Raw genomic sequence first — 26,922 nt, 5'->3', positions numbered from 1 at the left:
GGCCCATCTCAGGCTGAGGGTCTGACAGTGAGGGTGAAGGGGCCCATCCCGGGCTGAGGGTCTGACAGGGTGAAAGGACCCCATCCCGGGCTGAGGGTCTGACAGTGAGGGTGAAGGGGCCCATCCCGGGCTGAGGGTCTGACAGTGAGGTGAAGGGGCCCATCCCGGGCTGAGGGTCTGACAGTGAGGGTGAAGGGGCCCATCTCAGGCTGAGGGTCTGACAGTGAGGGTGAAGGGGCCCATCCCGGGCTGAGGGTCTGACAGTGAGGGTGAAGGGGCCCATCCCGGGCTGAGGGTCTGACAGTGAGGGTGAAGGGGCCCATCCCGGGCTGAGGGTCTGACAGTGAGGGTGAAGGGGCCCATCTCAGGCTGAGGGTCTGACAGTGAGGGTGAAGGGGCCCATCCCGGGCTGAGGGTCTGACAGTGAGGGTGAAGGGGCCCATCCCGGGCTGAGGGTCTGACAGTGAGGGTGAAAGGACCCCATCCCGGGCTGAGGGTCTGACAGTGAGGGTGAAGGGGCCCATCCCGGGCTGAGGGTCTGACAGTGAGGGTGAAGGGGCCCATCCCGGGCTGAGGGTCTGACAGTGAGGGTGAAAGGACCCCATCCCGGGATGAGGGTCTGACAGTGAGGGTGAAGGGGCCCATCCCGGGCTGAGGGTCTGACAGTGAGGGTGAAGGGGCCCATCCCGGGCTGAGGGGCTGACAGTGAGGGTGAAGGGGCCCATCCCGGGCTGAGGGTCTGACAGGGTGAAAGGACCCCATCCCGGGCTGAGGGTCTGACAGTGAGGGTGAAGGGGCCCATCTCAGGCTGAGGGTCTGACAGTGAGGGTGAAGGGGGCTCATCCCGGGCTGAGGGTCTGACAGTGAGGGTGAAAGGACCCCATCTCAGGCTGAGGGTCTGACAGTGAGGGTGAAGGGGCCATCCCGGGCTGAGGGTCTGACAGTGAGGGTGAAGGGGCCCATCCCGGGCTGAGGGTCTGACAGTGAGGGTGAAGGGGCCCATCCCGGGCTGAGGGTCTGACAGGGTGAAAGGACCCCATCCCGGGCTGAGGGTCTGACAGTGAGGGTGAAGGGGCCCATCTCAGGCTGAGGGTCTGACAGTGAGGGTGAAGGGGGCTCATCCCGGGCTGAGGGTCTGACAGTGAGGGTGAAGGGGCCCATCCCGGGCTGAGGGTCTGACAGTGAGGGTGAAGGGGGCTCATCCCGGGCTGAGGGTCTGACAGTGAGGGTGAAAGGACCCCATCCCGGGCTGAGGGTCTGACAGTGAGGGTGAAGGGGCCCATCCCGGGCTGAGGGTCTGACAGTGAGGGTGAAGGACCCCATCCCGGGCTGAGGGTCTGACAGTGAGGGTGAAGGACCCCATCCCGGGCTGAGGGTCTGACAGTGAGGGTGAAGGGGCCCATCCCGGGCTGAGGGTCTGACAGTGAGGGTGAAGGGGCCCATCCCGGGCTGAGGGTCTGACAGTGAGGGTGAAAGGACCCCATCTCAGGCTGAGGGTCTGACAGTGAGGGTGAAGGGGCCCATCCCGGGCTGAGGGTCTGACAGTGAGGGTGAAGGGGCCCATCCCGGGCTGAGGGTCTGACAGTGAGGGTGAAGGGGCCCATCCCGGGCTGAGGGTCTGACAGTGAGGGTGAAGGGGCCCATCCCGGGCTGAGGGTCTGACAGTGAGGGTGAAGGGGCCCATCCCGGGCTGAGGGTCTGACAGTGAGGGTGAAGGGACCCCATCCCGGGCTGAGGGTCTGACAGTGAGGGTGAAGGGGCCCATCTCAGGCTGAGGGTCTGACAGTGAGGGTGAAGGGGGCGGGGCCAGCACAGAGGATGCTGCCCAGGTCCCTGATGCAGGGGCCGGTCCTGGACAACCCTTCCCTCTGCAGGTATCTGGGCCCTCGGCAGAACAAGGTATGTGTCTGACAGCCCCACGCTGACTGCTCTCTGGGGACAGCTGCTGCACAGTGGCTGACTTTCCCAATGAGGAGATGGGGACATGGACAAGGGGGCCCAGCAGGAGCACCAGGCCCCACCGAGTCCCACGGAAGACGATGCTGGCCCGGTCTGCAGTGGCCTCTGGGCTGTAGCTCGCACCTCCGTGTCCACGGGGGCCGGGGGTTAGAGTGTCTACATTCCTGACACATCCGTGAGGGGAAGGCTGCCCCTTGGCAAGGGGGGACGGGATTGCCAGGCCTCCTGGTTGTGGGTGTGCAGTGTTTTGAAATGTAGGTTTAACCAAAGGACACAGATAACAGGGGATGAGGGCATGAGTGAGGGAAATGGGGGTGGCTAATGGGAGGATGAGGACACGTATGTCATAACTTAATCAATAAAGAAATTTAAAAATAAAAAAAGAAATGTAGGTTTTATTATTATCCAGTGTGGTGAGACCGCCCGAGCAGGAGGCAATGCCCATGAAGGAGCTGGTTTCTCACAGATCTCAGGAGGAGGGGCCCCCACACCGGGCCTCGCGGGGAAGGGCCTGGGCCAGGCAGGAGGGGAAGGGAAACGTGGTCAGAAGCCTTCACCATGGCTCTAGGAAAGAGCGAGCGGGGCAGGGCCAGCAGGCTCAGGACTGGCTGGTTTGCCAGGCACCGGGTTGTCAGGCACCTGGCCCTGGGTGGGGCCCGGGCGTGCTGGGTGTGCTGGCCCTGGGTTTGCAGAGGGAAGACAGCTCAAAGCTGAGTCTCTTACCATCTGCAGGAATCAGCCAGCCCTGGGAGGAGCCCGGACTACAGAATCAGCGCTGGGGCTGGGAGTGACCGAGGCAGGGCTGGGCCTGAGCACCGTCGGCCCTGGCAAGGCGCTTTCAAAGAGAAGTCGGAGGCCCCACTGTGTGGCTCAGTGGTTGCAGTGTTGGCCCTCAGACTGCAGGGTCTCAAGTTCGATTCCGGTCAAGGGCATATATCTCCATTGCGGGCTCAGTCCCTGACCCCGGTCAGGGTGCGTGCAGGAGGCAACCAATTGATGTGTCTCTCTCACATCGATGTTTCTCTCTCTCTCTCTCTCTCTCTCTCTCTCTCTCTCTCGGTCTCTCCCCCTCCCTTCTATTCTCTCTAAAAATCACTGGAAAGATATCCTCGGGTGAGGATTGACAACAACTACCAAAGACGAAGCACATCCCCTGGGGTGGCGGGGGAGGGGGTGCAGACTCTGTGCTCCTCGTGGGGGTCCAGCCCCTGCCCCTTGGGCCCAAGGCATCTATTCTCCCTGCCAGCACCGGGGTGACAGCCACTGATGCCCTCACGGGGATGTCCGAGTGCTGCCGTGTACGTGTGCTTCATGACAAAACCTCCCACCAGCCCGCCAGGACGGGGCGTCCGTGTGATGAGGCTGAGGGGGGACCGGGGCAGAGGAGCTGGGACGCAACCACCAGTGTTGGCACCTCGATGGCCCTCTTCCTGCCACCGGGGCCTGGCCCTGGGGAGAGGTGGGTTCTTCGTCCTTCACTTACGACAAGATACGACACGGTCAAGCCGACAGGAGAGGACATGTCAGCAGCTGTCCTACTGAGGCCCATCTATCCAGGTGATGTGTCCCCAGAGTCCCATGTTGAAGCCCTGACCCCCAGCCCCTCAGAATGTGACTGTATGTGGAGATGGGTCTCTACCAAGGAGGTTACGTTAAAATGGGCCATTATGGTGGTTCTGATCCCATAGGACTGGTGTCCTTACAGGAGATGAAGACACGCACACACAGAGGGACGACGACACGGGGACCCAGGGGGGCGGACAGCGTCTGCCCCCAGGCCTGCTCCTCTCCTGCAGGCACGAGACCCATGGTACCTTGGACCCCGACCCATGGTACCTTGCTCCTGGGAAAGGTGCACTTGAGAGAGGATTCGTTGGTCAGGTCAAACGTAAAGGAATCCTTTGGGACCCACTCTGCAAAGAAATTAAGTCCGCAGCGACTTGCATTTTATCTCCGTTTGGATTTTAATGGATCAGTTTTCTTGAAGGCGGGTGCCCTGGAAGCCACCGGAGAGTCCCACTGGGGGAGGGGCCGGCACTGCGGTGGGATTTCCCCTGCATTCCTGCGGGGACCCCTCATTCAGCTCCCACCAGGCTGTGACTGTCCGAGCTTTCCAACGGCAGGCGAGTAGCATCGTTGCAGCAGAGTCCTGCCTTGTTCCACAGTTTCCTCTGATTAGATCAGCCCTTAGTTGCAGCTGAGGTGATTTCCAACCTGATCTACATCAGGTGGGGTTTAGGGGCTCAGCGCTGACAGAGGAAGGAATGAACTCCCGGTGACGTCACAGGACGGCCGAGCCTGTGCCATGACGCCGTGGGGGCCAGATGACAAAGGGCTCACTGTGCCTCGGTGCCGCCCTCTCTCCCGTCCATCAGACATTGCTCTTGGGGTTTGGAACCGGCCCGCAGAGGCCCCCAGGCAGGGGCGGAGGCACAGACCAGAGAGAATAACCTCATTGCACCCCATAAGCCAACGAGGGAGCCCATTGTCCGAGATAGCTGCAGCCTGTCCGTCACCTGGGAGCCAGGGACTGGGGCCCTGGGCACGCTTTGCATGACTCAGGTTGAAGGCTGGCATTCGGGAGGGCGTGGCGAGGGCCTCCAGAACTGGGACAAGGTCAGACGGGCTGTCCCCGGTGAATGAGCGTGGACCCAAGGCTCCCTGCAGAAGCTGCCGCTCCACAGCTCCTGCGGGGACCGGAGCCGTGGTGGGTCACGTGGGGTGGTGGGAGCGCACAAGTGGGGTCCTGAGATCGGGTGGTTGGAGGGAGGGCTGGTCACCTGCTGGGAGCCTGATCAAAGGGCTCCAAGGCCTCAGCCTCCGTGGCTGCCCTGCAGAGGAGTGTCCTCACAAGGACCCGGCCCTGCCTCCCCAGCAGGGAGTCGGTCAGGTTGAGGGTGTGTCCCGGGCGCCCTCAGAGCCTCACCTGGGGAGAGGCCTGGGCCGGAAGCCCAGTCCCATGAGCTCCTGCTGTGCCCTCTGGCCGTCTTCTTGCTCAGGCTCAGACCCTGTTCCTCTCCCCACCTCCAGCCTGGGCCCTTGTGTCTCTCTCCTGGGCACTCACATCCCCGGACTGATGGGTGGGGGTACCTTTGCCTGCTGTGGTCCTCCCTGGCCTTTTCAGACGTGCAAGGCCAAAACCTACCCTGTAGACAGCCAGGCCCAGCCCCGGCTGCTTCCTGCAGCCAGGGGACCTGCCGGGCGCGCCAGCTGACGGCCGGCTGACCTCGTCCTAATGGGCTTCAGGACCACAGTCTTCCTGACAGGAAGCACGTCCAGCAGGCCCGAGAGGCAGCCTCCTGTGCATATTGCAACAGCCGTGTTTACACGGGTTAGCCAAGTGTACGCTGGCACGACTTCTGTCACGCCGCCCGGAGGCCTGCAGCGATGCCAGGTGGCTTGGAAGGGAAGTGGGAAAGGATACTGGGGGTGGGGGGCGCTGGGGGCTGTGCGGGGGGCCAGAGGAGGGGCTGGCAGAGGGGGAGCTGTGTATTCACATGTGAGTGCGTGTGCAGGTGTGTGTGAGTACATGTGTGAGAGTGTGTGGGAGAGAGTGGGAGTCTATGCTGGGAGCATGTTTGGGTCCCTCTTGACCCTAAGGGAATTCTTTGAAATCTATAAAGGAAGAAAATTCAGTCACATGCACTGAATCTAGTAAAATTGCAAGAAGGTGGCATGGTCCCCAAATCACAAACATAGGGACCTGCATTGCTGCTCTGTGACAGCTCCGGCCCCTCCCTCCCTGGTATGCAGACCCCAGGACAAACCACAGGTGTGGTGGGGAGACGTCATGCTCCCTGTCAACGCCGAGCCCCCCAAGAAATTGGTGACTCTGCAAAGCAGCCTGGAGGGGCAGCGGGAGGGTTACATGGGCACAGCCCCTGTGTGCCCCTTCTCCCAGGTCCTGCCCGGCTCCGCGCCAGCAGCAGCAGGACGCTGTGGCGTGGGGGTAGCAGAGTCTCTGCGGGACGCCCTCCCTGGAGGTGGAGGAAGGGGAAGTGGCTCTTTGACCGCTGAGCTGGGACATCCCTTCTCCCTTGGACTCAGACCAGGACTCAGACCGTGGGCGCTTCTTGTTCTCAGGCCTCACACTTGGACTGAATTCACCACCAGCTCCCAAGTCTCCGTGGTGTAGACAGCAGATTCCAGGACTTGTTAGCCTCCCAAATCATGTGAGCCAATTCCTCACAATAGATCTGTCTATCATCTATCTATCTATCTATCTATCTATCTATCTATCTATCTGCCATCATCTATCATCTATCCAACTCTACCTACTTACTTACTTATCTACCGACCTATCAACTGGTTCTATTGGTTCTGTTTCTCTGGAGGACCCTGGCTAATGCAATGCCTGTTTTGGAAGGGATGCTTCCATTGAACGGGTCCCTATCCCAATAGGCGACACCCTGTTCCCACCTCTGCCCCTCCAAGTCACCTCCCATGTGCTGCTCTGTGGCCCTGGTGACACCTCCTCCTGGGCAGGGGCTCTTTGGGGGACAGGATTGAGCAGGCCTGTACCCTGAGGGGTGGCAGGGACCCTGCATGCTCTCTAAGTCCCCTCCTCCAGGGCAGGGAAGGGAGCATGGTCCCTGCAGTAACTAGGGACACAGGCGCACCTGTGTCCGTCACGGCCGTCACGGCCGCAGGCCCCTCCCAGCTCTCATTCCTGGCAGCTGCGCAAAAGGAATGTGTCCTCCTGGCCCATAGCTGTGCAGCCTTGTTATCAGGAACCTCTGAGATGCTGTAACCCTTGAATTTAAACACAATGACATGACTTGGGGTCCTGACAGCGGAGGGGGAAAAGCAAAGCGTTAACAGGGACATGCTCCCTCGGAGTTTTAGAATCTACCCCTTGGAAAGGGGAAGAGAGGGAAGAGGGGGCGGGCCAGGGCCGGGAAGGACAGTGCCAGGCGTTGGACCTTGGGTCTCACGGGGCCCGCCTGAGCTCCTCCTAGGCAGGCAGTGCCAGCCACCGGGACGGCCAGGCCACCGTCCTATTTACCTTTAGTTCAGGTTAGCGAGTTCAAAGTGACACTCCTTATCGCATTTTTAAGATTGAGGGAGGACTTGAGACCTACTCATGCAGAAGTGGCCCTTGGCATGCTCTTTTATTGCACAACCACGGCGACTTTTATAGACACAGTCACGCTTTTATTAGGTCCAGCAACAGTTCCTTTGCTTTAGCATTCAGCTGTGACGTCTATAGTAATAAAGATAAGCTTTTAAATGCCAATTTGTTTACTTAAGCACACGACAAGGGTTTCTTTCCTCTTCTGCTTGATGGCATTGTTCACACCCCAAAATGTGGCCTGACAAACCCTCCGCGTTAACGTGACTCGGCAGTGATACTGTACAGAAGGGCCACGGCAGTGACACAGCCCAAAAGGCAGTCATTGGCATCCAGGGAAACAACAACACAAAGACAAACGTAAGAAAAATACGTATAAGGAAGATGCAAAGAAATAATATCCTTAATATATAAAGAGTTCTCAGAATAAATAAGAAAAGCCTTTACCCTACTAGAAGACATCTTTTGATTTTGCCCACCCAAAGGAGTCTGTGGCTCCTTCATCTGGTCACAGTTCTAAGGAACCACAGCCTGGTCAAGGCATGTGTGGGAGGCAACCAATCGATGTGTCTCCCTCACATCAATGTTTCTCTCTCTCTCTGGCTCTCCCTCTCCCTTCCACTCTCTCGCAAACAAACAAACAAACAAAAAAACAACAACACACAACACAAAAAACAAAACAAAAAAAAATAGAAAAATATCCTCAGGTAAGGATTAACAAAAAAACAAACAAACAAGAAAAAGAAAATTCCTCCATTTATCAGTTAGGAATGAAGAGATTTGGAAAAGATGCTCCTGAGAGCATTGTTTATAATAATGTATAAAAACAACAAATATCTAAAAATAGCAGAAATGTTAAATAAATGTTAAGACATAATGAGGTATTAAACATTTATAACAATGTCTTTAAATAAAATATGATACAAGAAAATTTCCTTTATATAAATAGAAACAAAACGGGATATATAGCTGTTCATATTCATAGCATGTAATCCACATTTATTTTTAAAAGATTTACAACATATATTTATATAACTAGGAAAAAAATATACCAAAATAATAATAATGGTGATATCTGGGTGGTAGAATTAGGGAATATCTTAACTTTTATTATTTCTTATAGACTCTTATTCTTATAGATATTTCTTACAATAGTCATGTATTCAATTTTATGACCACTCCACACACAGAGACCACAAAACTTAGTGCACGGCAAGAAACAAAACAACTTAAATCTGATTACGGGGCTGGTGTTTCCAGATGAAACCTGAGGAGTAAAGCGACCTTGTGATTCTTTCCAAAACCTCCCGGGCTCTGTCCACCCGGGAGCCTGTGAGCCCAGGTTTCAATACGAAGTGATGTTCCTCGGTCTGGGGACACCCTTGGCCTCTGCCTCCCTCGCGGCTTCCTCCTTCTTTCCCCTGTTTATCTGTCTGATTTGGGACTGACGACTGCCCCAGAGAAGAGCACCTGCACCCACCGCGGTTGCCGGACCGGCTCTAGGTCAGCCAGTTGGAGGAAGGCTGGAATTTGACCCCCACCCCCGTCTCCCTGCTCATGCCGTGAGGCTCACAAGGCAACACTCCAATAAGGATCGAGTGTTCAGGGACAGAAGTGTCACCCAGCCTGGCCCTCTGACATCTCTCCGGAGATGGGCGACACGCTGACCACATTTCCCCGCCCTCACAAAACCCGTGGAAAGCCCCTCAAGTTTTCCTAACACCCTGTGCCTTTAAGATCAGGCCCTGACGGGCCGGGCTGTGCTTTAATGATTCCCTTCTCCCCCCTCCTCCCCTCTGAAGCTCTGCAGGTGTGGGTAGAGACCTGGCGGGTTCACTGAGCCATCCACAGGGAAGGTGGGTGCCCCCTGGGACCGGCTGGGCCCTGCTGGGTGTCCACCTTTGCCCTTATGGCAATGGACATGGTCCCCAGGCGTTAGCCCACCCCAGAGAGGTCCCGGCTGGGCTCCAGTTGTGGCGCTGGCCCTGGTGGTGCCAGCTAACGCCCCAGGACCACCCTGTGCAGGAGAGAGGGCAGCTCCGCCCACGGCACCAGATGGGCTGGGTGGAGCCAAGGTGTCTGTCTCAGGGCCCCCTACTGGCTCTCAGCCCCATGGCTGAGGGTGGGGTCTCCATCAGGCCCCCCTCCTCTAGGGACCCAACCACGGGCATCTCCTGGGCTGCAGGGCCCCAGTGCCCTTGGGGGAGAGCTCCCCTCTGGGGGTGGCTGAGTGGTAGGGCCACAGCTGGACCAAAGGACCAACGGATGGGGGTGAGACTGGAGCCCCTCCACCCACTGCACCTCACGGGGTGCTCCCACAGCATCCGAACCCACCCACGGACCTGCGCACGGCCGGTCAGGCCGACTGTCAGGCAGCGCTCCCGGTGGGTCCGCCTGCCGCCCGGCTGGGACCTCTGAAGAAGGAGCCACTTGTCCTGCTATGGGCTCTGACTCCTGGCCTGTCCACGCCTCATGCAGCCCTCGATCTGGCAACCCAACACCTCTCCACAGAGGAATGTTCTGCCTTTGGTCCCCACAGCTGGCGCCCAGCCCATGGGGTGTTCAAGGCCGAGTAACCCCAAGAACATTCATTTTCATTGTTATCAGTGGGGGCAGACACCCTAGGAGGCCCGGTTCTGGAAAGCCCCAAAGCGGGAGCGCAGCCTTGAGCATAGCCAGATCCAGGCACGTGTGCACATGCACCCAGACACCCACACATACATATGCTAGAGACATGTAAACAGCACACACACATGCCACATGCACCCACACAGGCACCCACACATATATGCCACATGCACCCGCACAGGCACCCACACATATGCCACATGCACCCACACATGCACCCACACATATGCCACATGCACACACACATATGCCACATGCACCCACACATATGCCACATGCACACACAGGCACCCACACATATGCCACAGGCACCCACACCACCCATGCTTTTGTCCACCCTTAGGTGTGTGCAAGTGCCAGCTCTCTGAAAGAAGCGTGCCACCTGGGGGAGGAGAGGGGGGCTTTGGGTCTGTCTGTGCTGTTTGATTTCTGCAGGAGAACGTGACCATGAGTCACAGGTGTAATTTAAAATAGAAGTAAAAGGCTGTGAGTCAGACCTGACCCTGAGCTGGCTGCCCCTCAGCCGGTCTCTCCGAGGCAGCGCTGGGCCTCATCCTCCTCTGTGCATGGGCACTGGGGTTGTTTCTACCTTTTGGCTGTTGTGAATAATGCCTCCAGGAACACGGGAATATAGGTTCAAGTCCCTGTTTTCACTTCTTTTGTGTCTATGCCCAGAGTGGGATTGCTGGATCATATGGTGATTCTATGTTTAATTTTTTGAGGAGCCTCCCCCTGCCCCCATTTTCCACAATGGCTGCACCATTTTACATTCCCACCAACAGTGCATGAGGGTTCCAATTTCTCCACATCCTCGTCAACACTTGTTATTTTCAGGTTTTGTAAAAAATAAAATAAAGTAATAGCCATCTTAATGGATGTGAAGTGATATCTCATTGTGGTTGGGGGGACCTGGCTTCTTAAATGATGGAGAGGAGACTGTGGGTGGGGCTCCCAGGAACAGAGAGCTGACAGTGGGGACGGAGAACTGGGCTGTGAGCTTCTCGGAGTCCGAAAGCCCAGCTTCCTCCACTGCTCTGACCGTCCAGGTCCTGGGAGCCAGCTCCAGGCTGCCAGCCGTGGGCAGTGCGGGGAGACAGATCTTTCAACCCGTGTTCCTAAGTCAGCCAGGACCCTGTGTGGTATTTGCAGGCCTGGACAGAGGGTGGACTTCCCGAGAGAGCCCGGATTCCCTCCGTCCCTACGGAACTGGCACCGAAGCGGGCTGGGTCCGCCACACCTCTGTGCTTCCTCTGTTTGCTTAGGTGCTTAAGCTTCTTTTGGATTCTGCATGGAGCAAATCACATCACATCATCCTACAGCAGCTCATGTCTGCTGTGGGACAGCGCCGAGGGAACCCTCTGTCCGCCTGTGCCCCGGTTCTGAGAAAGCTGAAGCAACCCAGCTGGTTTGGGGATCTGCGAGTTCTGTGGTTCCAGTCCTGGTGGTCCAGGTCCTGAACCTGACCTGCTGATTTTGTGTCTATGGATTATTTGAGAGAAGAAGATTCTAGAGATTTCCTTCCAGGTCCTGGGGTGACCCAGAGCTTCCTGGCCTTGAGGCAGGGCTGGTTAGAGCTTCTTCCTGGTACAGCTGGTCTTGAGAGGCTCTGCCCACCTTAAAACTCTCACCTTGCCCTGCTGGTGTGGCTGAGTGGTTGAGTGTTGACCTATGAAGCAGGAGGTCACGGTTTGATTTCCGGTCAGGGCACATGCCCGACTTGCAGGCTTGATCCCCAGTAGGAGATGTGTAGGAGGCAAATGATCGATGTTTCTCTCTCATCAATGTTTCTATCTCTCTCTTCCTCTCCCTTCCTTTCTCTGAAATCAATAAAAGCATTTTTAAAAAAACAAACAAACAAACAAACCTCTCACCTAGTTCTAAGCAGTTTTCCTCCTTCAGCAAACTTTTGTTCACCAGGTTTAGCAGGGATCACGGTGGAGATGCAGCATGACGAGGGTGTGCTAGTGCCAATGGACTTTGTCTCTTTTGTCCCACGTCCTCTATCTTCGCATGGCCCATTAGTTGTCACAATGTGCCTGTGAGCTATCATTATGGGGCGCTTGGTCTGGGGACTAGTTTATGGTCATTTTTATTAGTTGATGCTGATGACGTCTTTGCTTCCTCATGACGTAAATATGTGTGTTTTCTTTTTACACAAACAACACAGCAACAATACCCAAATCCATGGGAACCAGGTCAGAAAGAATGAGAACACCTTTGCAGTCTGCACCAAAAAACCTGGATGCTGAGCCAGGTGCCACGTGTCCTCCTGGGCAATCAGAGGCCTCCGAGTCACCTTGGCAACGGAGACGAGGTGCTTTGCTGCGGTGGCCTGAGCCTTCAGGTCCCCAGTGGCATCTGGAAGCCCCTCGGTTTATGAGATTCCCCTCTTGGCCTCCAGAAATCCGGGCTGGGCAGTCCTGGGCAGGCTGGGCGGTCTGGGCAGGCTGGGTGGTCCTGGGCAGGCTGGACCAGGCACCCAGTCTTGACCTGGCTGCTCTCAGACAAGCAAGTCTTCCAGAGAATGTGGAGGGGGGTGGGGGAGGCCCCTCAGAGCGACCAAGATGCCAGCATGGAGGGGGAGAACAGGAGGGGTTAAGCAGGGGAAGGCACAGCCACGTCCAGGCGGACGACTAAAACGCATGGTTCTGATGACCATTTAATGACACGGCAAGTCCTTGATACGGCTGCGGAAAAGGCAGGATGAAGTCATGTGCTGATAAAGGCCGGGTGGAAAACTCTGAACCATCAGTAGCATCATCAGTGCTTTTTGTTCTCATCTTTATATATTTCTGTCTTTTCTACGGAACATTTTCTACTTGGAAAAACAAAGTGCTAATACTAGTCTATAGGAAAATATTCTGCTGAGGGAGCAGTTCATCTCGTTCCCACTTGATGCTGCTGGGATCCATCTAGAAGCCACCAGGACCTCTCCCCCCTGGGCCTTCCCCACTCAAGCAGAGACCGAGACCCCTTAGCGACAAACTCATGGTGCTGCCAGGAGGAGCCCCCCTGGGAGAGATGACACCGTTGGCCTCTGCCCCGCCTGCATTCTCCAAGAGCAGGCTCCCACCCAGGGTTTGGGACCACAGCCCACACAGGGCTGATCAGGAAGGGCCGGGAGCAGGGGCCAAGTGCACCTGGGTCCAGGGACTCTTTCTGGGAAGTTAGCTTCAGCCCTTTGGCTGCAGTTTTCATTCAACGATGACAGAATGTTTCCCAACAGCCAGCCAGGTGTTTGCAAACACCTAAGACCTTTCAAAAGAGTCCGGCCAGGCCTGGGGTGGGCGGGTGGGGATAGGTGAGCGCGAAGGAAGCTCTGAAGTCACAAAAGGAGAGACAGCAGGTGAGTGTATTCAGGTCCCTGGTTTCGTCGTTCTTCTTCCTGTTCTCCTTGGAACAGGCTGGCGGGGCTCCCAGAAGGGGACAAAAGCGGTGGTAAGCTCTTCAGCTGGAAGGAAGTAAAAGTATTCCCCCACATTCTCACTGGATAAACCTGGGACCGATCACACAAGGGCATTTTTGAAGGACAAGAAAGACTTGGGACGAGTAGTGCCCTTCAAAGGCCCTTTCAAACAAACTGACCCACAAACCTCCACCCAGGGAGGGGGCGATTGGGAAATGTTTGGTCAGGCCGGCGGCTGTGCAACCAGGGGAAGCACGTCCAGTCCCTTCGGTGCCCTGGCAGGCGAGCCCCGCCTCAGGCAGCCGCACACGCACACCACAGCCTCCGCTCTGCCAGGTTCCCCGGTTCTGTATCCATTTCACTTAACTCTTGCCCCACCCCCTTCTGTGAAGTGGCATTCTTATTTTTAACGCAAGGAAAAATGATTCTGGGTTCGAAGCAGAATGGATATCCTAAACTTCTGCCTTCCTAATACTTAAACAATGCCTTCTGTCTTTCCTTAGGAAACATTTATTTTGTGATGAGCCATAAAGAACATAAAGTGAGCAGCGGTATCCATGTAAATTGTCCTCTGCTGCCACTTCCATCCCCTCCCTTCTAGTGGGATCAGGCCACCAGGCATCTCCGTCCTAAGGGGCATAGGTCCTGCCCCACTGCTCCCCTGCAGCTCTGGGGAAACAGTGAGGTGGCCCAGATAGCAGACAAAATGCCATGGAACCCGCCAAGCGTCCAGTCTGCCAAGGGGTGAAGTCCTCGCCCACTGCTGACTGCACCCATTGGCCCTCCCCAGAGGGGTTGCTCCACCAAGGGCAGGGTCCTCTCCCTGTCTGTGTACAGATCACGCAGCTGGTCTTCCGTGGACGCTTGTCCGATGAACACACACACAAATGGGCCATCATGTGCTGCACCGAGGGTGTTGCTGACTCTGGTCCCAAGAACCTGAGAACCCGAAGACCTCAGTGAGCAGAGTCCATTTCCACGTGGCCCTCTGGAAACCAGCCTGCTGGACCTCTCTTCCTCTCTCCAACCTGCTGAGTTCCTTCATCCAAGTGGCTCCATCAGAAAGGACCCTCTGCAATCAGCTGGCTTCTAACAGTGCATCTGATGGAGAAGGGGCAGGGCTCGCCTGGGGTGGGGCAAGGACCCACTCGCACGCCTTGGGGGCTGCAGCACCAGCAACCGCTTAGGACACCAACCCTCTTTCTTGCACTTGTTTCTAACTCGCTGAACAATTAAGATTCGCACAAAACAAGAGAAATCGAAGTTGGGTGGCCCCAAGGTTCTCGAATATATCGCTGCCATGCACCAGAGGGTCCTTGGCGGTGGGCGGGCCCCGCTCCAGGATCTGGGTGCGCTCCCTCACTGCCTTGTGGCCTCATTCTTCGAGGTTTCCCTAGCCTCACCTGGTTACTTCCAAGGCCTAGCGCTTCCGACGGAAATTGGGGGATACCTGGGACCCGTACTCCGATAACCGGGACTCTGGAGTAGGAGTCCAAAGAGGACACACCTGTGCTGCACTTCGGGGTTTTTGGAACCGCACTAGGTCCAAGCCTTTTGGGTGTGGGTGCGAGAAGAGGAGGCACCAGCAAATGCGGGGGCATTAAGGGTTAAGCCGCTAGCAGCGCCCACAGAGCCCGGTAGGGGGCGCGCGCCGGCGGGAACGCGAGCGCGGGCGGACCTCCGCGGGCCTTAGGCGCCCGACGCCCCTGACGTCACCGCCCCGCGGTCGCCAGGGCGACGGCCTCATCAGCGCGCGCGTCAGAGCCGCCTGTCTCTTGGCAACCGCCCGATCTCCCGCTCTCCCTCCGCCTGGCGCTGAGCCACGCGTCGTTCCGGCGTCAAAACGACGTCAATGGGGCTGTATCAATCCGGCGCGCGGAGGGGCGGGGCAGGCGGGGGCGGGCCGGGGGCGGGCCGGGGCGCCCGGGGGCGGGGCCCGAGGGGGCGGGGCGTGCGGCCGGGTGCGCGGCGCGGCCTCAGAGCTGACATGCGGCGCGGCCAGGCCGGAGGCACAGGCGGCAGCGGTGGGGATTCGAGCAGCAGGCGCCTGAGCCACGCGAGCGGCCGAGCGGTCGGCGGGGCCCGCGCGAGCGGCGTCCTCGCCTCGGTGCTCCGGGAGCGGCGGAGGTGAGGCGGCGGCCCGGGTGGCGCCTTGGGGCGCGGGGTAGGCGGCCGGGCTCCGGGCTCTGTCTCCGGCGGCCCCGCGGGTGCGGGCCGGACGCCGCTCGTCCCGCGGCCGCCGCTTCCCCTTTGTTGTGGGGCGGCGGGAGCGGGTCCACGAACCACTCGGCGCGAGGGGCTCCAGGGTTCGGGATAGGACGACCGCGGGCGGCGGGGGACGCGGCCCGTGGCGCGTGGGGTTCGGAAGGAGCCCGGCGCGGGGCTGAGGCGGTTCGGGGGACTGGAATGGCTCCGGCCGCGGGGAGCGGGGTACACGCCCGGCGGGACGGAAGCGCTCCGGGGGTCGGGACAGAGCCGACCGCGGGCGGGTGGGAGCGGGTCCGCGCGCCCCTCGGGGCTGCGGGGTCCGGGGCCCCGGAGTGGAGCCGACCGCGGGCGGCGGGGCGGGCGGGTGTGGGGTCCGGCCGGCGCTGAGCTTCCTGCGCCCGCAGGTGCCCGGAGCCATGGTGATCATGTCGGAGTTCAGCGCGGCCCCAGCGGGCGTGAGCCAGGGTCCGCAGAAGCCCCTCCGGGTGGGCTTTTACGACATCGAGCGGACCCTGGGCAAGGGCAACTTCGCGGTGGTGAAGCTGGCCCGGCATCGAGTCACCAAGACCCAGGTGCGTGGGGCGCGGGACCGACCTGGAGGGGACCCTCCCTGGGGTGGACCCTGCCCGGGGGCAGCCAGCCGGTGGGACCCCTGCCTTGTAGGGTCCATCGTGTAAGGTCTAAACGCCGACAATTTTTAGTTTGGTAAAGAAGGAACATGTTGTATATGATGATTGCATAATTGGTACGAATATTAGGGGGCAGCAAAGAGGATAACGATCTAATAACCCAGGGGTGCTAACGCCCTTCCAAGGGAGCCTGCAACGACTTAGTACAATTATTCAACTTCGGCTATTTTAAGTAATATTAAGGGTTACTTTGGTTATTCCCCTCACCCGCCCCCCCCCCCGCCGCACCCCAACTTTTTGTGACCTCTTGGGGACAGAGTATTTTAGAAATTAACCTGCAAAAGTGAAATGTTTAAATTAGGTTGAGAGATTGTGTGTTTTTTTTAATAAAAAAAAAAATACCCTTTTTCTTTTTAAAAATCTATAGGTAGCAATAAAAATAATCGATAAAACACGCCTAGATTCAAGCAATTTGGAGAAAATATATCGTGAGGTTCAGATCATGAAGCTTCTGAATCACCCCCATATCATAAAGCTTTATCAGGTAAGGATCCAGTTTGCCTTTCTCTGTGACTTCTGGCAAGCGCATTCGTTTTTATGTCCAACAACCTAAGTCTGCAGTTTCTGGAGGCTGCCCCCCTCTCTTTGGGCATATGTGGGAGTCGGGGTTGGTTGTATAAGGTAAATAGGCTGATTTCTGTAAGTGGTGAAGATTTACTTACAGTTTATTTTCTTGCTTTGGGGTCATAATTGAGATTTGCTTCATGAAGATCTTATTTAGTATTGTGATTTGTTCCAGTTTTAAATGCATGGAGGTGCGATGTTGCCTTTACTATGAAGCTAAACAACCAGATCTATGTATTGACACAAGTCAAGTATTTAGTGTAGAAGGACAAATTCCAGTGAAACTAGACACTTCTGCCTGTGCAGATAATTATTAAACTTCCAGACCAGCTGCTTTTACCAGTTTTCATAAACTTCCCTTTGCAAAGGCAGCAGTGAGCTCCCGTCTTCCCCATGTAAACTCCCATCAAAACGGAGATTCTGCCGTGGTGAGAGCAAGGAGCTTGCTCTTTAATCCACGTTAAGAGCAGGCTTTACTCTGTCCTGTTGGTTGGTTTGTTTTGTGACTTTACTTTTGTTCTCCTGTTGAAACTAATAAAGTATATCTTTGGAAAATAAGTGCTGGTTTAATTAGGACAGCAAAGCAATCTCTTACTTAGCGGCCACTTCTGTGACGATGAAGTGGTCTCGTGCTAGAGAAGAAGTTCTTTGCAAATGCTCGCTATTTTGTCCAGTTGTGTTGGCTATAAGTTCCTTTTCATGACTCTCACAAAACCCCAAGAGACTGAAATGAATATGGGATGGTGGGAGTGTTTGTGCGGCTGGCAGGGCGAGGTGTACAGTGGGCAGGAGACAGGACTGTAGTTGAAAGTTACCCCATGGAAGGCTCTTTGCTCAGTTAAAACGAAGGTAGAAGTTGTCATGGGGGCTTGTGTTTCAGAATGACAGTTTACTCATCATCGCTAAGTGTGGCACTCACATCACCTGTCACCTGCTCTCTGCTTTGTCACCTGCTCCCTGGCTTGTGTTTTGTTTCTGTTGTCATTTGTAAGTTGCCGCCTGGGTAAGCCGTTTCCTCCTGGGTCACTGATGTCAGTGCCTGAGAAATGTGCCCAGCCTGTTTCCGCAGGGGTGGGCTGACCCCTGTCTGCTTTGGACTGCGTTGGAGGGGTGAGCCAGAGTGTGGCTTCCTTGTCCTCCTGTCCCCGATGGCCCCTATGCGGAGTAGCCCAGTTAGCGATGCCTTGACCACACGATCCAAGTGAGGACTTTGCTGGAGTGAACTTTCTTACTGCTCTGTGTGCTGCTCAGACTGTTCGGGACAGCAGTGATCGTTCTTACCCTGGCTTTGACATAGTATCTGATTTTCATCCAGCTGGCGCAGGCCCAGAACCTTGGTGAGACACTAAACTCTTTCCTTGAGGTTTTTTTTTTAAACTTAAAACACATTCACTCTTCATTCTTTCTCCGTCTTTTTTTTTTTTTTTTTTCACTGAGAAAAGGAATGAACTCGTTACACACATCGAGGGCAAGGGCTATGAAAATTCTAGCTAAACTGCCTGGTGTTTACTTTGCTTTTCAGATTTACAGCCCAAAGCAGTGGTGTTTAAAGTATTCTTTTTAAAGGAATAACTATGTTTTGAGTCCTGAAGAAATCTTTTTCTGTAAGAATGTATTATCTCTCTATCTCCCTTTTAAAATACCTGGATATGAGTTCGTTTTACTTTCAGTATAAATATTTGAATTTTACCTTGTTTCTTAATTTTTTTAAAAATTCTTTTAAAACAGTTTTTCAAAGTGAAAGACAATTCTCACTCAGGAAGGGCCCTTTAAGGTGTGCCGACGCTGGCTGTTGCTGCTGACACATGCTGAGTAGTTTTCTGTACACAGAGCAGGCTGTTGTGGCTTACCTGGCAGAGCCGGCTTTTTGTGGCCTACTTAATCATGTTACCGACGCATGTGGGGAAGGGGTATTTGCCATCTATTATTCAGCCATGCTGGCTATTGGCGTGAATAATCTGCTGCCTGCTAGGCTTCTAGAAGAAAGCTCTAGCAGAACTCTCGAATCGTTTTACTTCTGTAGCCGCCAGAATCCTCTGGTGGGTGAGGCAAAGTGAGTTAAAACTACAGCGTAGGAGAATTCGGATACACTTAGACCTTTCCTGAGCCAAGATATATCAGGACAGGCAGGCCAGTGAGGAATTCACCTCTGACTTTGAAAAAACTCTCCTGAATAGGCATCCCTTATTTGTTTCTTTATTGCAGAAGTTTTTGTTTTGTTTTTTTTTTCTTTCCAAAAATAATGAATACACTCATCTGGAGAAGTTAATTCCCTGGGGTTCTGGTAGATTACTGATACCTTTGGTATGTTCTCTCTTCGTGTGGTTTAATGTTTAGGTCTTTATTTTTTAGGTAATGGAAACAAAGGATATGCTTTACATTGTCACTGAATTTGCAAAAAATGGAGAAATGTTTGGTAAGCCACACTTACTTTTAATACCTCTTGAAAACAAATGGTGCTCACTTGTCAGGAATTGCTCCTCCCATGTTGGGGGCTACCCACCCTGACATTCCGCAGCGTTCTTCAGTCGTGCCCCAGACGGCGGCTGCGCTGTGGCTTTGGGAGCTCTAATTTGGTTTTGTCGCTCCGCAGATTATTTGACTTCCAATGGGCACCTAAGCGAGGATGAAGCACGGAAGAAGTTCTGGCAGATTCTGTCGGCCGTGGAGTACTGCCACAGCCATCACATCGTGCACCGGGACCTTAAGACCGAGAATCTGCTGCTGGACGGCAACATGGACATCAAGCTGGCAGGTGAGGAGGGCGCCCCCCGCACCCAGGAGGTGCGGGAGGGGGGGCATGTGCAAGCCAGGGTCCTGGTGCTTTTTGCTCGTACACTTTGGAAACTGAGGCCCCTACTGTTTCCACCACAACTTCATCATCTGTTTCTTTGTCTTTCAGACTTTGGATTTGGAAATTTCTACAAGTCAGGAGAGCCTCTGTCTACCTGGTGTGGGAGCCCCCCATACGCGGCTCCGGAAGTCTTCGAGGGGAAGGAGTACGAAGGCCCCCAGCTCGACATCTGGGTAGGAGCCCTGTGCGCAGGTGTTGGGTGCCAGCACTAGGAGGTGCGCACCAGTAAGGGCGTGCAGGCGCTCACCGTGCTGTCTGGTTGTTTGCAGAGCCTTGGTGTTGTGCTGTACGTGCTCGTCTGCGGGTCTCTCCCTTTCGATGGGCCCAGCCTGCCGGCCCTGCGGCAGCGGGTGCTTGAGGGCCGGTTCCGAATCCCCTTCTTCATGTCTCGAGGTAGGTGTGCGCCGAGCCTTCTCCCGGGCAGGCGGGCAGGGCTGTTGGGGAACCTGGAATGGGAGTGGAGGAGGAGGAGGAGGTGGAGGAATTTATTTCCTGAAATGCCTGCTTGACTGTCTTCTGGGTCTGTGAGTCAGGCCGGTGTTCCTGTAGGGTGTTTACCTGCAAAAGAAACCCAACCCATGGGGTGTGTTTTGAGTGCCCTACTTATGGGCCGGACAGGTGCCTTCCTCTGAGGGTGCCTCCTGGAGCTGGCTGAAGGCTTGGTCTCTGGAGTCCCCGCCCAGTGCCCCCCGAGTCTCACCTGCTCACACTCGTGCTTTCCTCGTCCATTCAATAAAGATGTCCACTGACTTGTGTGGTCACAGCAGAATGGGGAGGCTAAGTGGTCTCTGTAGGCACATTAGGAGGACTGTGTCCCACTCAGAGACCCACCCTCAGTCAGGGGCATTCTTTGGTGGCTGGTCTGAGCCACCGGCCCAGGTCAGTGCTCCTGGCACTGGTGGTCTTTAGAATGGTCACTTGTCTGATTGCTCCCATGAAGGGAGCTCGTCCCCTGAAGGGCTGAGCTGGCAACCCGGTGGGCGGTGGGGACCGTGTGCACAGGCGGCCCGCACGGCTCAGTGCGCCTCCCTTGACCCCCAGACTGTGAGACGCTGATCCGCCGCATGCTGGTGGTGGACCCTGCCAAGCGCATCAGCATCGCCCAGATCCGGCAGCACAGGTGGATGCAGGCCGACCCCACCCTGCCACACACTCGCCCCACCAGCGCTGCGCTCAGCTACAACTCCAACCTGGGTGACTATGACGAGCAGGTGCTGGGCATCATGCAGACCCTCGGGGTGGACCGGCAGAGGACCGTGGAGGTGAGCCCTGCCCATCCCTCCCCCGACCTTGCTTTTTCTTGGGGTGGGGGGTGGGCAGCTTTATCAGGAAAAGCAGTCAGTTGCTAGTTGAGTTAAAATGGGAACACGGGCTAATTTAAGGGCTAGCTTGTCCACTCTTCTAAAGGATATTCTGGGCCACCCAAGAATAACCCTGGGAACAGCCTTGTCAGGGAGCCTCAGTGACCCGAGGAGAAGTCCCGAATGCCACCTGCACATGGCCACCCTGCTGTTCCAGTCCTCTCTTCTGGCCTGGCTCTAACCTGCTTCTTGTCCTCTCTGCCTTTCCCAGTCACTGCAGAACAGCAGCTATAATCACTTCGCAGCCATTTATTACCTCCTCCTGGAGCGGCTGAAGGAGTACCGCAATACCCCGCCATCAGCCCGACCGGGCCCAGCCCGGCAGCAGAGGCCCAGGAGCTTGGAGGTGAGCGGGAAATCTCCTAAAGCCCCACTCCTGTGTCCCCTGAGTTAGGAATCCCTGGCTCAGATGTGCCTGGGAGCCAGACACAGGCTGAGCCCCTGTCCCCCTGTTCATTTTGTCCCCCCATCCATTAAGCCCTGGGTGGGGGCAGGGGTTCCCCTGTGAACTCCAGACCAGAGGATGCATGGAGGAGAGGGGGTGCTAGTCATTCTGTTGGGGATCAGGCCCCGCCTGTGGCCAGTTAGTTGACCCTGGTGCTGGCCTCTTGGTGCCTCCCCCTGGTCACTTCCTTATGCTCAGCCTCTGAGGGAGGGTGCACGTGTCCTGAGCCTGGTCAGCTAGTGGCTGACACCTGCTAGTGCCAGAGTGAGGCCAGCATGGTCTTTCTTGGGATGATCGTGGTTATCTCAGAGACACTGATAGCTTCTGTCCTTCCATGCTGGCTCACAGGTGCCTCAGGAAGGCCTCCCCAGTGATGCTTTCCGGTCCTCTCTCCTGTGCCCACAGCCCCAGACCTTGGGGCAGTCTATCCTGCAGGCCGAAATGGACTGTGACCTCCACAGCTCGCTCCAGGTGTGTGAGTGTCTGCGAAGGGCGGCGTCTGGGGCGGGGGCTTGTCTCATTCTCAGCGGTGGTGATGACCCCATGCCAGGTCACCCAGAGCCACAGGGTCACTGGTTGATTTCCTTCCCGCATAGCCCTTGCTCTTTCCTGTGGACACCAACTGCAACGGCGTGTTCCGGCATCGCTCGGTCTCCCCCAGCAGCCTGCTGGACACGACCATCAGTGAGGAGGTCAGGCAGGGCCAGGGCCTGAAGGAGGAGCCAGAGGCGCAGAGACCCCTGCCTGGCAGCACAGTCCGGAGGCACACGCTGGCCGAGGTCTCCACCTTCTCCCCATGTATCCCTCCATGTAAGTGACCACGTGGGCAGGAGCACAGCCTGGTGGGTGGGTTTATGGTTGGGACTACAAGGGGCTAATGCAAAACACACCTTTTGTGCTGGGTGGCTTCTTCTGATTATAGTTCTCGGATTTAACCCCCGAGGCCACAAGGATCCCTCGTAGACATTCCAGGAGGTCGTTCTATGGTGGGGACAGTGGGCGTTAGTTGCCCCCAGGTGCCAGGAGGACAGGTCCTCATCCCTGGCCCTTCTGTGTCCTTGGTCAGCTCCACATATCACCTGCAGCCAGGACTCCTGCGCTGGCTGGCTGTGAGGGCTCCCTGGCCTCTGGCTGTCACAGTCTCCCACTCCCCTCAAGGTTGAGGATAGAAGTGGGGAGGACAGTACAGCTGTCTGCCTCTGTCAGTGGGCCTCAAGGTCTACCCAAGGGCCTGAGAGTCACCGCTGTGGGCATGGGGAATGCGACGTGGGTGCTGGGGGGTTGCATTGGCCATGGGGAGCCTGTGCCTCCCCACCAAGAGCACCGTGCTCCTTCTGCAGGTATAGTCATCTCCTCGTCGGCGAGTCCTTCGGAAGGCACCAGCTCCGACAGCTGTCTGACCTTCTCGGCGGGGGATAGCCCAGCGGGGCTCAGTGGATGCCTGGCTGCTCAGGGGCTGGTGGGCACCTGCTCCCCACTCACACTGGCCTCACCGCTGCTGGGGGCCCAGTCTGCCACCCCGGTGCTGCAGGCGCAGGGGGCCCTGGGAGGAGCTGCCCTGCTCCCCGTCAGCTTCCAGGAAGGCCGGAGGGCTTCGGACACCTCACTCACTCAAGGTGACTTCCCTTTCACATTTCCACCTTCCCCTCCAGATGCCATGTGGCCCTAGCAGGTGTCCCTTTGTCCTGGATGGCAGAGGTTCCCCCATTCCCTAGCCGGGCCTGGGTGGAGCAGCAGTGCTCCCTGGGCAGATCGAAGGTGCCACCGGTGTCCTGGAACAAAGTCAGCCTGGTGTCCTGGGACAAAGTCACCCGGCCTCTAGTGGCTGGTCTTAGAAGCTCAAGAGGCACTTGGGTGCCCAGCAGCAGCTCCTGCCCTAGAGAGGGGTGGGATCAGGGAGGGACCCTCCACACCTGGCTGCCTGGGCTCCCACCATGCCACCCAGGGCTTGGGGGCCCTGAGCTCCCTCCCTAGTTCCATGGCACTATTCGTGCCCTTCCACAGAGGATCTAGGTCTGCCCAGGTGCATGCCTATTCAGTACTGGAACTGCTGCCCCAAACCAAACCTTAAAAGAAGATGACTTCCTAATCTTGCATGGGGGGTCGGGGTGGGGGGTCATGGAAAGCATTTAGATGACCAGAGAGCACCCTCAGCCCTGTAGGAAAGCATACCAGTCCTTTTTCCCATCATTTCCATGTTGCCCGTTCCTCCTCCCTCCCTCCCCTCCATCTGGGAACCCTAGCCAGCCTTGGGCTGCTGGACCTGGGCTGGGGATGGAGGCTCATAGACCATCTTCACCTGCCTCTCCCCAGGCCTGAAAGCCTTTCGGCAGCAGCTGAGGAAGAACGCGAGGACCAAAGGGTTTCTGGGCCTGAACAAGATCAAGGGGCTGGCTCGCCAGGTGTGCCAGCCTTCTTCCAGCCGGGCCACTCGGGGAGGCCTGAGCGCCTTCCAGCTGCCCGCCCAGAGCCCAGGCCTGCATGGCAGCGGGGCCAGCAGCCGGGAGGGCAGGAGCCTGCTGGAGGAGGTGCTGCACCAGCAAAGGTATGCCTGCTCTGCACTTAGTTGCCCGTGACCTTGGTAGCACTCCTGTCCATTGGGATTTCTTGAGCAACCTTGTTTCTTACGCTCCCCCTTCTCCATGTAATCAGATGAGTGTACCTTCCTACCCCCAAGTGTGGGGAGATCTGTGGGCCTTGTTCCCGCAGATGGTGGCAGAGGTGGGGAGCAGTCAGGTTTTGTCACTTTGAAGCCTGTAAGTGGGGGATGGAGGGGGGCATGAATAAGAATGTCACCTCTGGTTGGCATCTCTGAGCTGCTGTAAAAGCACGACAGAATGGAAATGTCAGGAATTGCTCAGGGGATTAGTCACGCACAGCATTTCGTGTTCTGGGCAGCTCCAGCCAGCACTTCCACGGGGCGTGGAAACCGGTGGTGCCTGAGCCGGGCCGGGCCGGGTGGAATTTGTCAGGAGACGTGGTACTCGGAGCTGGCGGTGACCTGTTCCCCTCCCTGTTCCTCCTGTCCCTCCAGGTTGCTGCAGTTACAGCACCACCCAGCAGCCCCGCCTAGTTGCCAGCAGGCTCCCCAGCTGCCCCCAGCCCCGCTGGTCCTGGCCCCCTGTGACAGTGCCCTCCTTGTGTCGGGACTCCAGAAGGAGCTGGGGCTGGGGCCTGGCCCGCTGCTGCCCCCCCACCTCCTCCAGGCCGGGGTCTCCCCGGTGTCCTCAGCAGCCCACCTCTTGGACACCCACCTGCACATCAGCACTGCCACGGCACCCCTCCCTGCCGCCACACCCCTGCAGCCACACTTCGCCATGCTGCCCCCGGGTTTCGACCCCATGGGGCTGCCGCAGGGGGACTGTGAGATGGAGGACCTGACCTCAGGCCAGCTGGGCACGTTTGTCCTGGTGCAGTGAGGGCCACCACGCCACCCTCCTCCTGCATGGGCTGCCGACTCCTCGAAGCAATAATCTCAGAGTATGTGAAGGCGATTCCGGACTCAAAGCCAATAACTTCCGAGAAGCAAAACAAGCAATACGTTTGGTGTTTTGGCTTTTTTATTTTTGTTTTATTTTCTCCTTGCACTGAACAGCTGCTGCTGTGAGTAGGGACTGGAAAGTTTCTGAAGAAAAATAATAATTGAGGGTGTGTTGTCGGGGTGGGTGGACAGGAGGGAGAAAGAGGGAAGCGACAAGACAGAGGACAGGGCTGGCCCCACTCACAGGCCAGCACCACTGTGGGTCAGGTGGCGGCAGGAGGGGACCATCAGCTCCCTCGTCCACGTGCGCATCATGGAGGGCATTGCCTTGGACAAAGCCACCGCGTGAGCCGTGCACCGTGGGAGCAAGTGTGTGCGTCTCCACCACGTGTGTGCACGTGCGGGGTTGAGTAGCATCCGTTTTTAATGAACAGTTCTCCACTTCCTGAAACATTTATGCTTCGAATGAAAGCTGTGAACTTTGTGCTTTATACATAAGTTTTTAAAAAGCTCTAATGGCCAGCCCAGGAGAAGATAATCTGCAAATTCTTGGAATTCTCTCCCCTGAAGTCAGAACACAGAGGGAGGATCACGTTTTCCTGTTTTGGATGGGGGTTTTATGAACTGCTTGGTGGTCGGTTCCAGGAGTCTTCGGAGGAGCCACGAGAAAGAACCTCAAAGGGGCGGGTAGGCTCTGCCCCGGCACTTGGCACAGGGCTGGGTGCCTGCGAGGGAAGTTACCTCCTGCCGCACATCTTATTTCCGCTGCTAATTACGTTTTTACGCATTTCATTATCAGGGTCCAAAAAGAACAACTGACTGGGGGATGTGCAATATAGTGAGGCTGGGGCTGGGACAGGAGGCGGTGACCGCCTGCACTCACGGGTCACCTTCGGTGGACGGCCCCACCTTCCCCAGGCCCGTACCTGTTAGGCTTTTGTTCAAGAAAATGAAATGGGAGGTCAGGTCATTGTTGTTCAGGCTTTGTTCCTTTTTAAGCAAATACTGTACATGTGTATAAATAGACAGACACTACTTATTTTTTATATTTTTTACTACACCTTTGTGTTCCTGGTTTCAATTCCCCTCTGGCAATGTTACAAAGTGCGACACCAGGTCCGTGTGGAGGAGGGAGACGAGTTGCCCTTACCTGGCAGGTAGACCAGGTGGTGGCTCAGGTGGCCGCGGGCCTCTGAGGGAAGGGAGGACGCTGCCGCGTGCTCCCTCTGCCTGGTCAGCACTGGTCCTTTCCCCCCAGGTGCCTTCAGCTCCCTTGGCTCCTACACCCTCAGTATTAACAGGTAATGACGGCAGGGGAAGGTCGGCATTTATAAAGCCAAAGATCACCGGAGTCTCTGGAGGGCGGGGAGGCGGTGGCCCAGAGAGGACACGGCCCCTGCTGGCCCTGCGTCTGCGTCTGCCCAGCTTGCTGCTCCCGCCCCTCCTGCCACCACTGCTGCTGCTCTGTGGCTGCTTCAATGACTGGGGCAAAGGACTGTCCTTGCACCTGGCCACTGAGAACTCCCCGAGGCCTCCACTGACTTGTAAGGAAGGTTGGGGACTGAAAGAGCCTGGGGTCGTGGGCCTTTGCCTCCTCACAGAGAGCAGCACATGGAGTCCAGCACAGAACCAGTTTCCCTTTTGAAGATGAGTTCTGTTCTAACCCAGAGATCAAAGGCCTCAGAACAATGACAAGCACTTTACTGTCACCGTGGTTTTCTTTCTCGTTGCTGTAAGTCCAGGTGTGTGTCTTGTTTAAGTGTGTGTGACGTGTGTTTTATAGGTTTCTTCACAGTGCTGTTCCCGAATGAATGCAGTAGCCTGTTCAAAGGCACTATGTGATCTGATTAAGATGTATATGGTTTGGTTTTTTTTTTTTTACTATAACTGAATTAATTATTTTGTTTCTTATGTTAACATGACAAATGTATGCCAAATGATTAGTGGATGTATGTTTTTTAATTTAATATTTAAATAAAATATTGGGGGGAAAACCATGACTTTTTTCCGTGGCTCTCTGTGGGCGTACCTTCCGGCCGCTTCCCTAAGAGGCCAAGTCCTCCGGGCTCATTGACGGCTCAGATCGTAAAGAAGAGTGCCAACCCCTGCATCCAGCCTGGCCACAGAGAACTGGCAGCACCTAGCTGCAGACGCCACTCCCCTCGCCTGGCAGTGGTGTGGTCAGGGTGCAGAGAGGAGCGGCCTGAGGTTGGCATTGAGGGTGTGTGCCAGGCCTCGCAGGTCCTCAGGCCCCTT

General features: G+C 56.4%; 1 protein-coding gene across 2 annotated transcripts; it reads left to right on the top strand.

The window, feature by feature from the left end:
* Nucleotides 1-15,058: 15,058 nt before the first annotated feature.
* On the top strand, nucleotides 15,059-26,663 carry SIK1 (salt inducible kinase 1). Of its 2 annotated transcripts, XM_054713576.1 has the most exons (14): nucleotides 15,059-15,191; nucleotides 15,677-15,844; nucleotides 16,329-16,445; nucleotides 18,878-18,941; nucleotides 19,119-19,280; nucleotides 19,428-19,552; nucleotides 19,649-19,772; nucleotides 20,421-20,641; nucleotides 20,952-21,086; nucleotides 21,534-21,656; nucleotides 21,782-21,995; nucleotides 22,526-22,801; nucleotides 23,499-23,730; nucleotides 24,220-26,663. In XM_054713576.1, the coding sequence occupies exons 2-14, from the start codon at nucleotides 15,689-15,691 to the stop codon at nucleotides 24,602-24,604; spliced, it is 2,334 nt and encodes a 777-aa protein (XP_054569551.1). In that variant the 5' UTR covers nucleotides 15,059-15,191; nucleotides 15,677-15,688; the 3' UTR covers nucleotides 24,605-26,663. The 2 variants fall into 2 exon arrangements, with proteins under 2 accessions (XP_054569551.1, XP_054569552.1); XM_054713577.1 differs by lacking the exons at nucleotides 15,059-15,191; nucleotides 15,677-15,844; nucleotides 16,329-16,445 and adding an exon at nucleotides 17,598-17,862.
* The last annotated feature ends 259 nt before the right edge of the window (nucleotides 26,664-26,922 follow it).

This window comes from Eptesicus fuscus, chromosome 3 (assembly GCF_027574615.1).
Source record: "Eptesicus fuscus isolate TK198812 chromosome 3, DD_ASM_mEF_20220401, whole genome shotgun sequence".
NCBI classification, from domain to species: Eukaryota; Metazoa; Chordata; class Mammalia; order Chiroptera; family Vespertilionidae; genus Eptesicus; species Eptesicus fuscus.
Note: the sequence above shows the minus strand (reverse complement) of the source record. Positions and strands in the feature narration are given on the sequence as shown.

Bases quoted from the DNA above. Each gene is read 5' to 3' on its own strand.
- SIK1 (XM_054713576.1), top strand. From the start codon at position 15,689: ATGGTGATCATGTCGGAGTTCAGCGCGGCCCCAGCGGGCGTGAGCCAG. The intron at 21,996-22,525 runs GTAAGTGACCAC...CTCCTTCTGCAG, and splicing joins CTCCCCATGTATCCCTCCAT to GTATAGTCATCTCCTCGTCG. The intron at 23,731-24,219 runs GTATGCCTGCTC...CTGTCCCTCCAG, and splicing joins GAGGTGCTGCACCAGCAAAG to GTTGCTGCAGTTACAGCACC.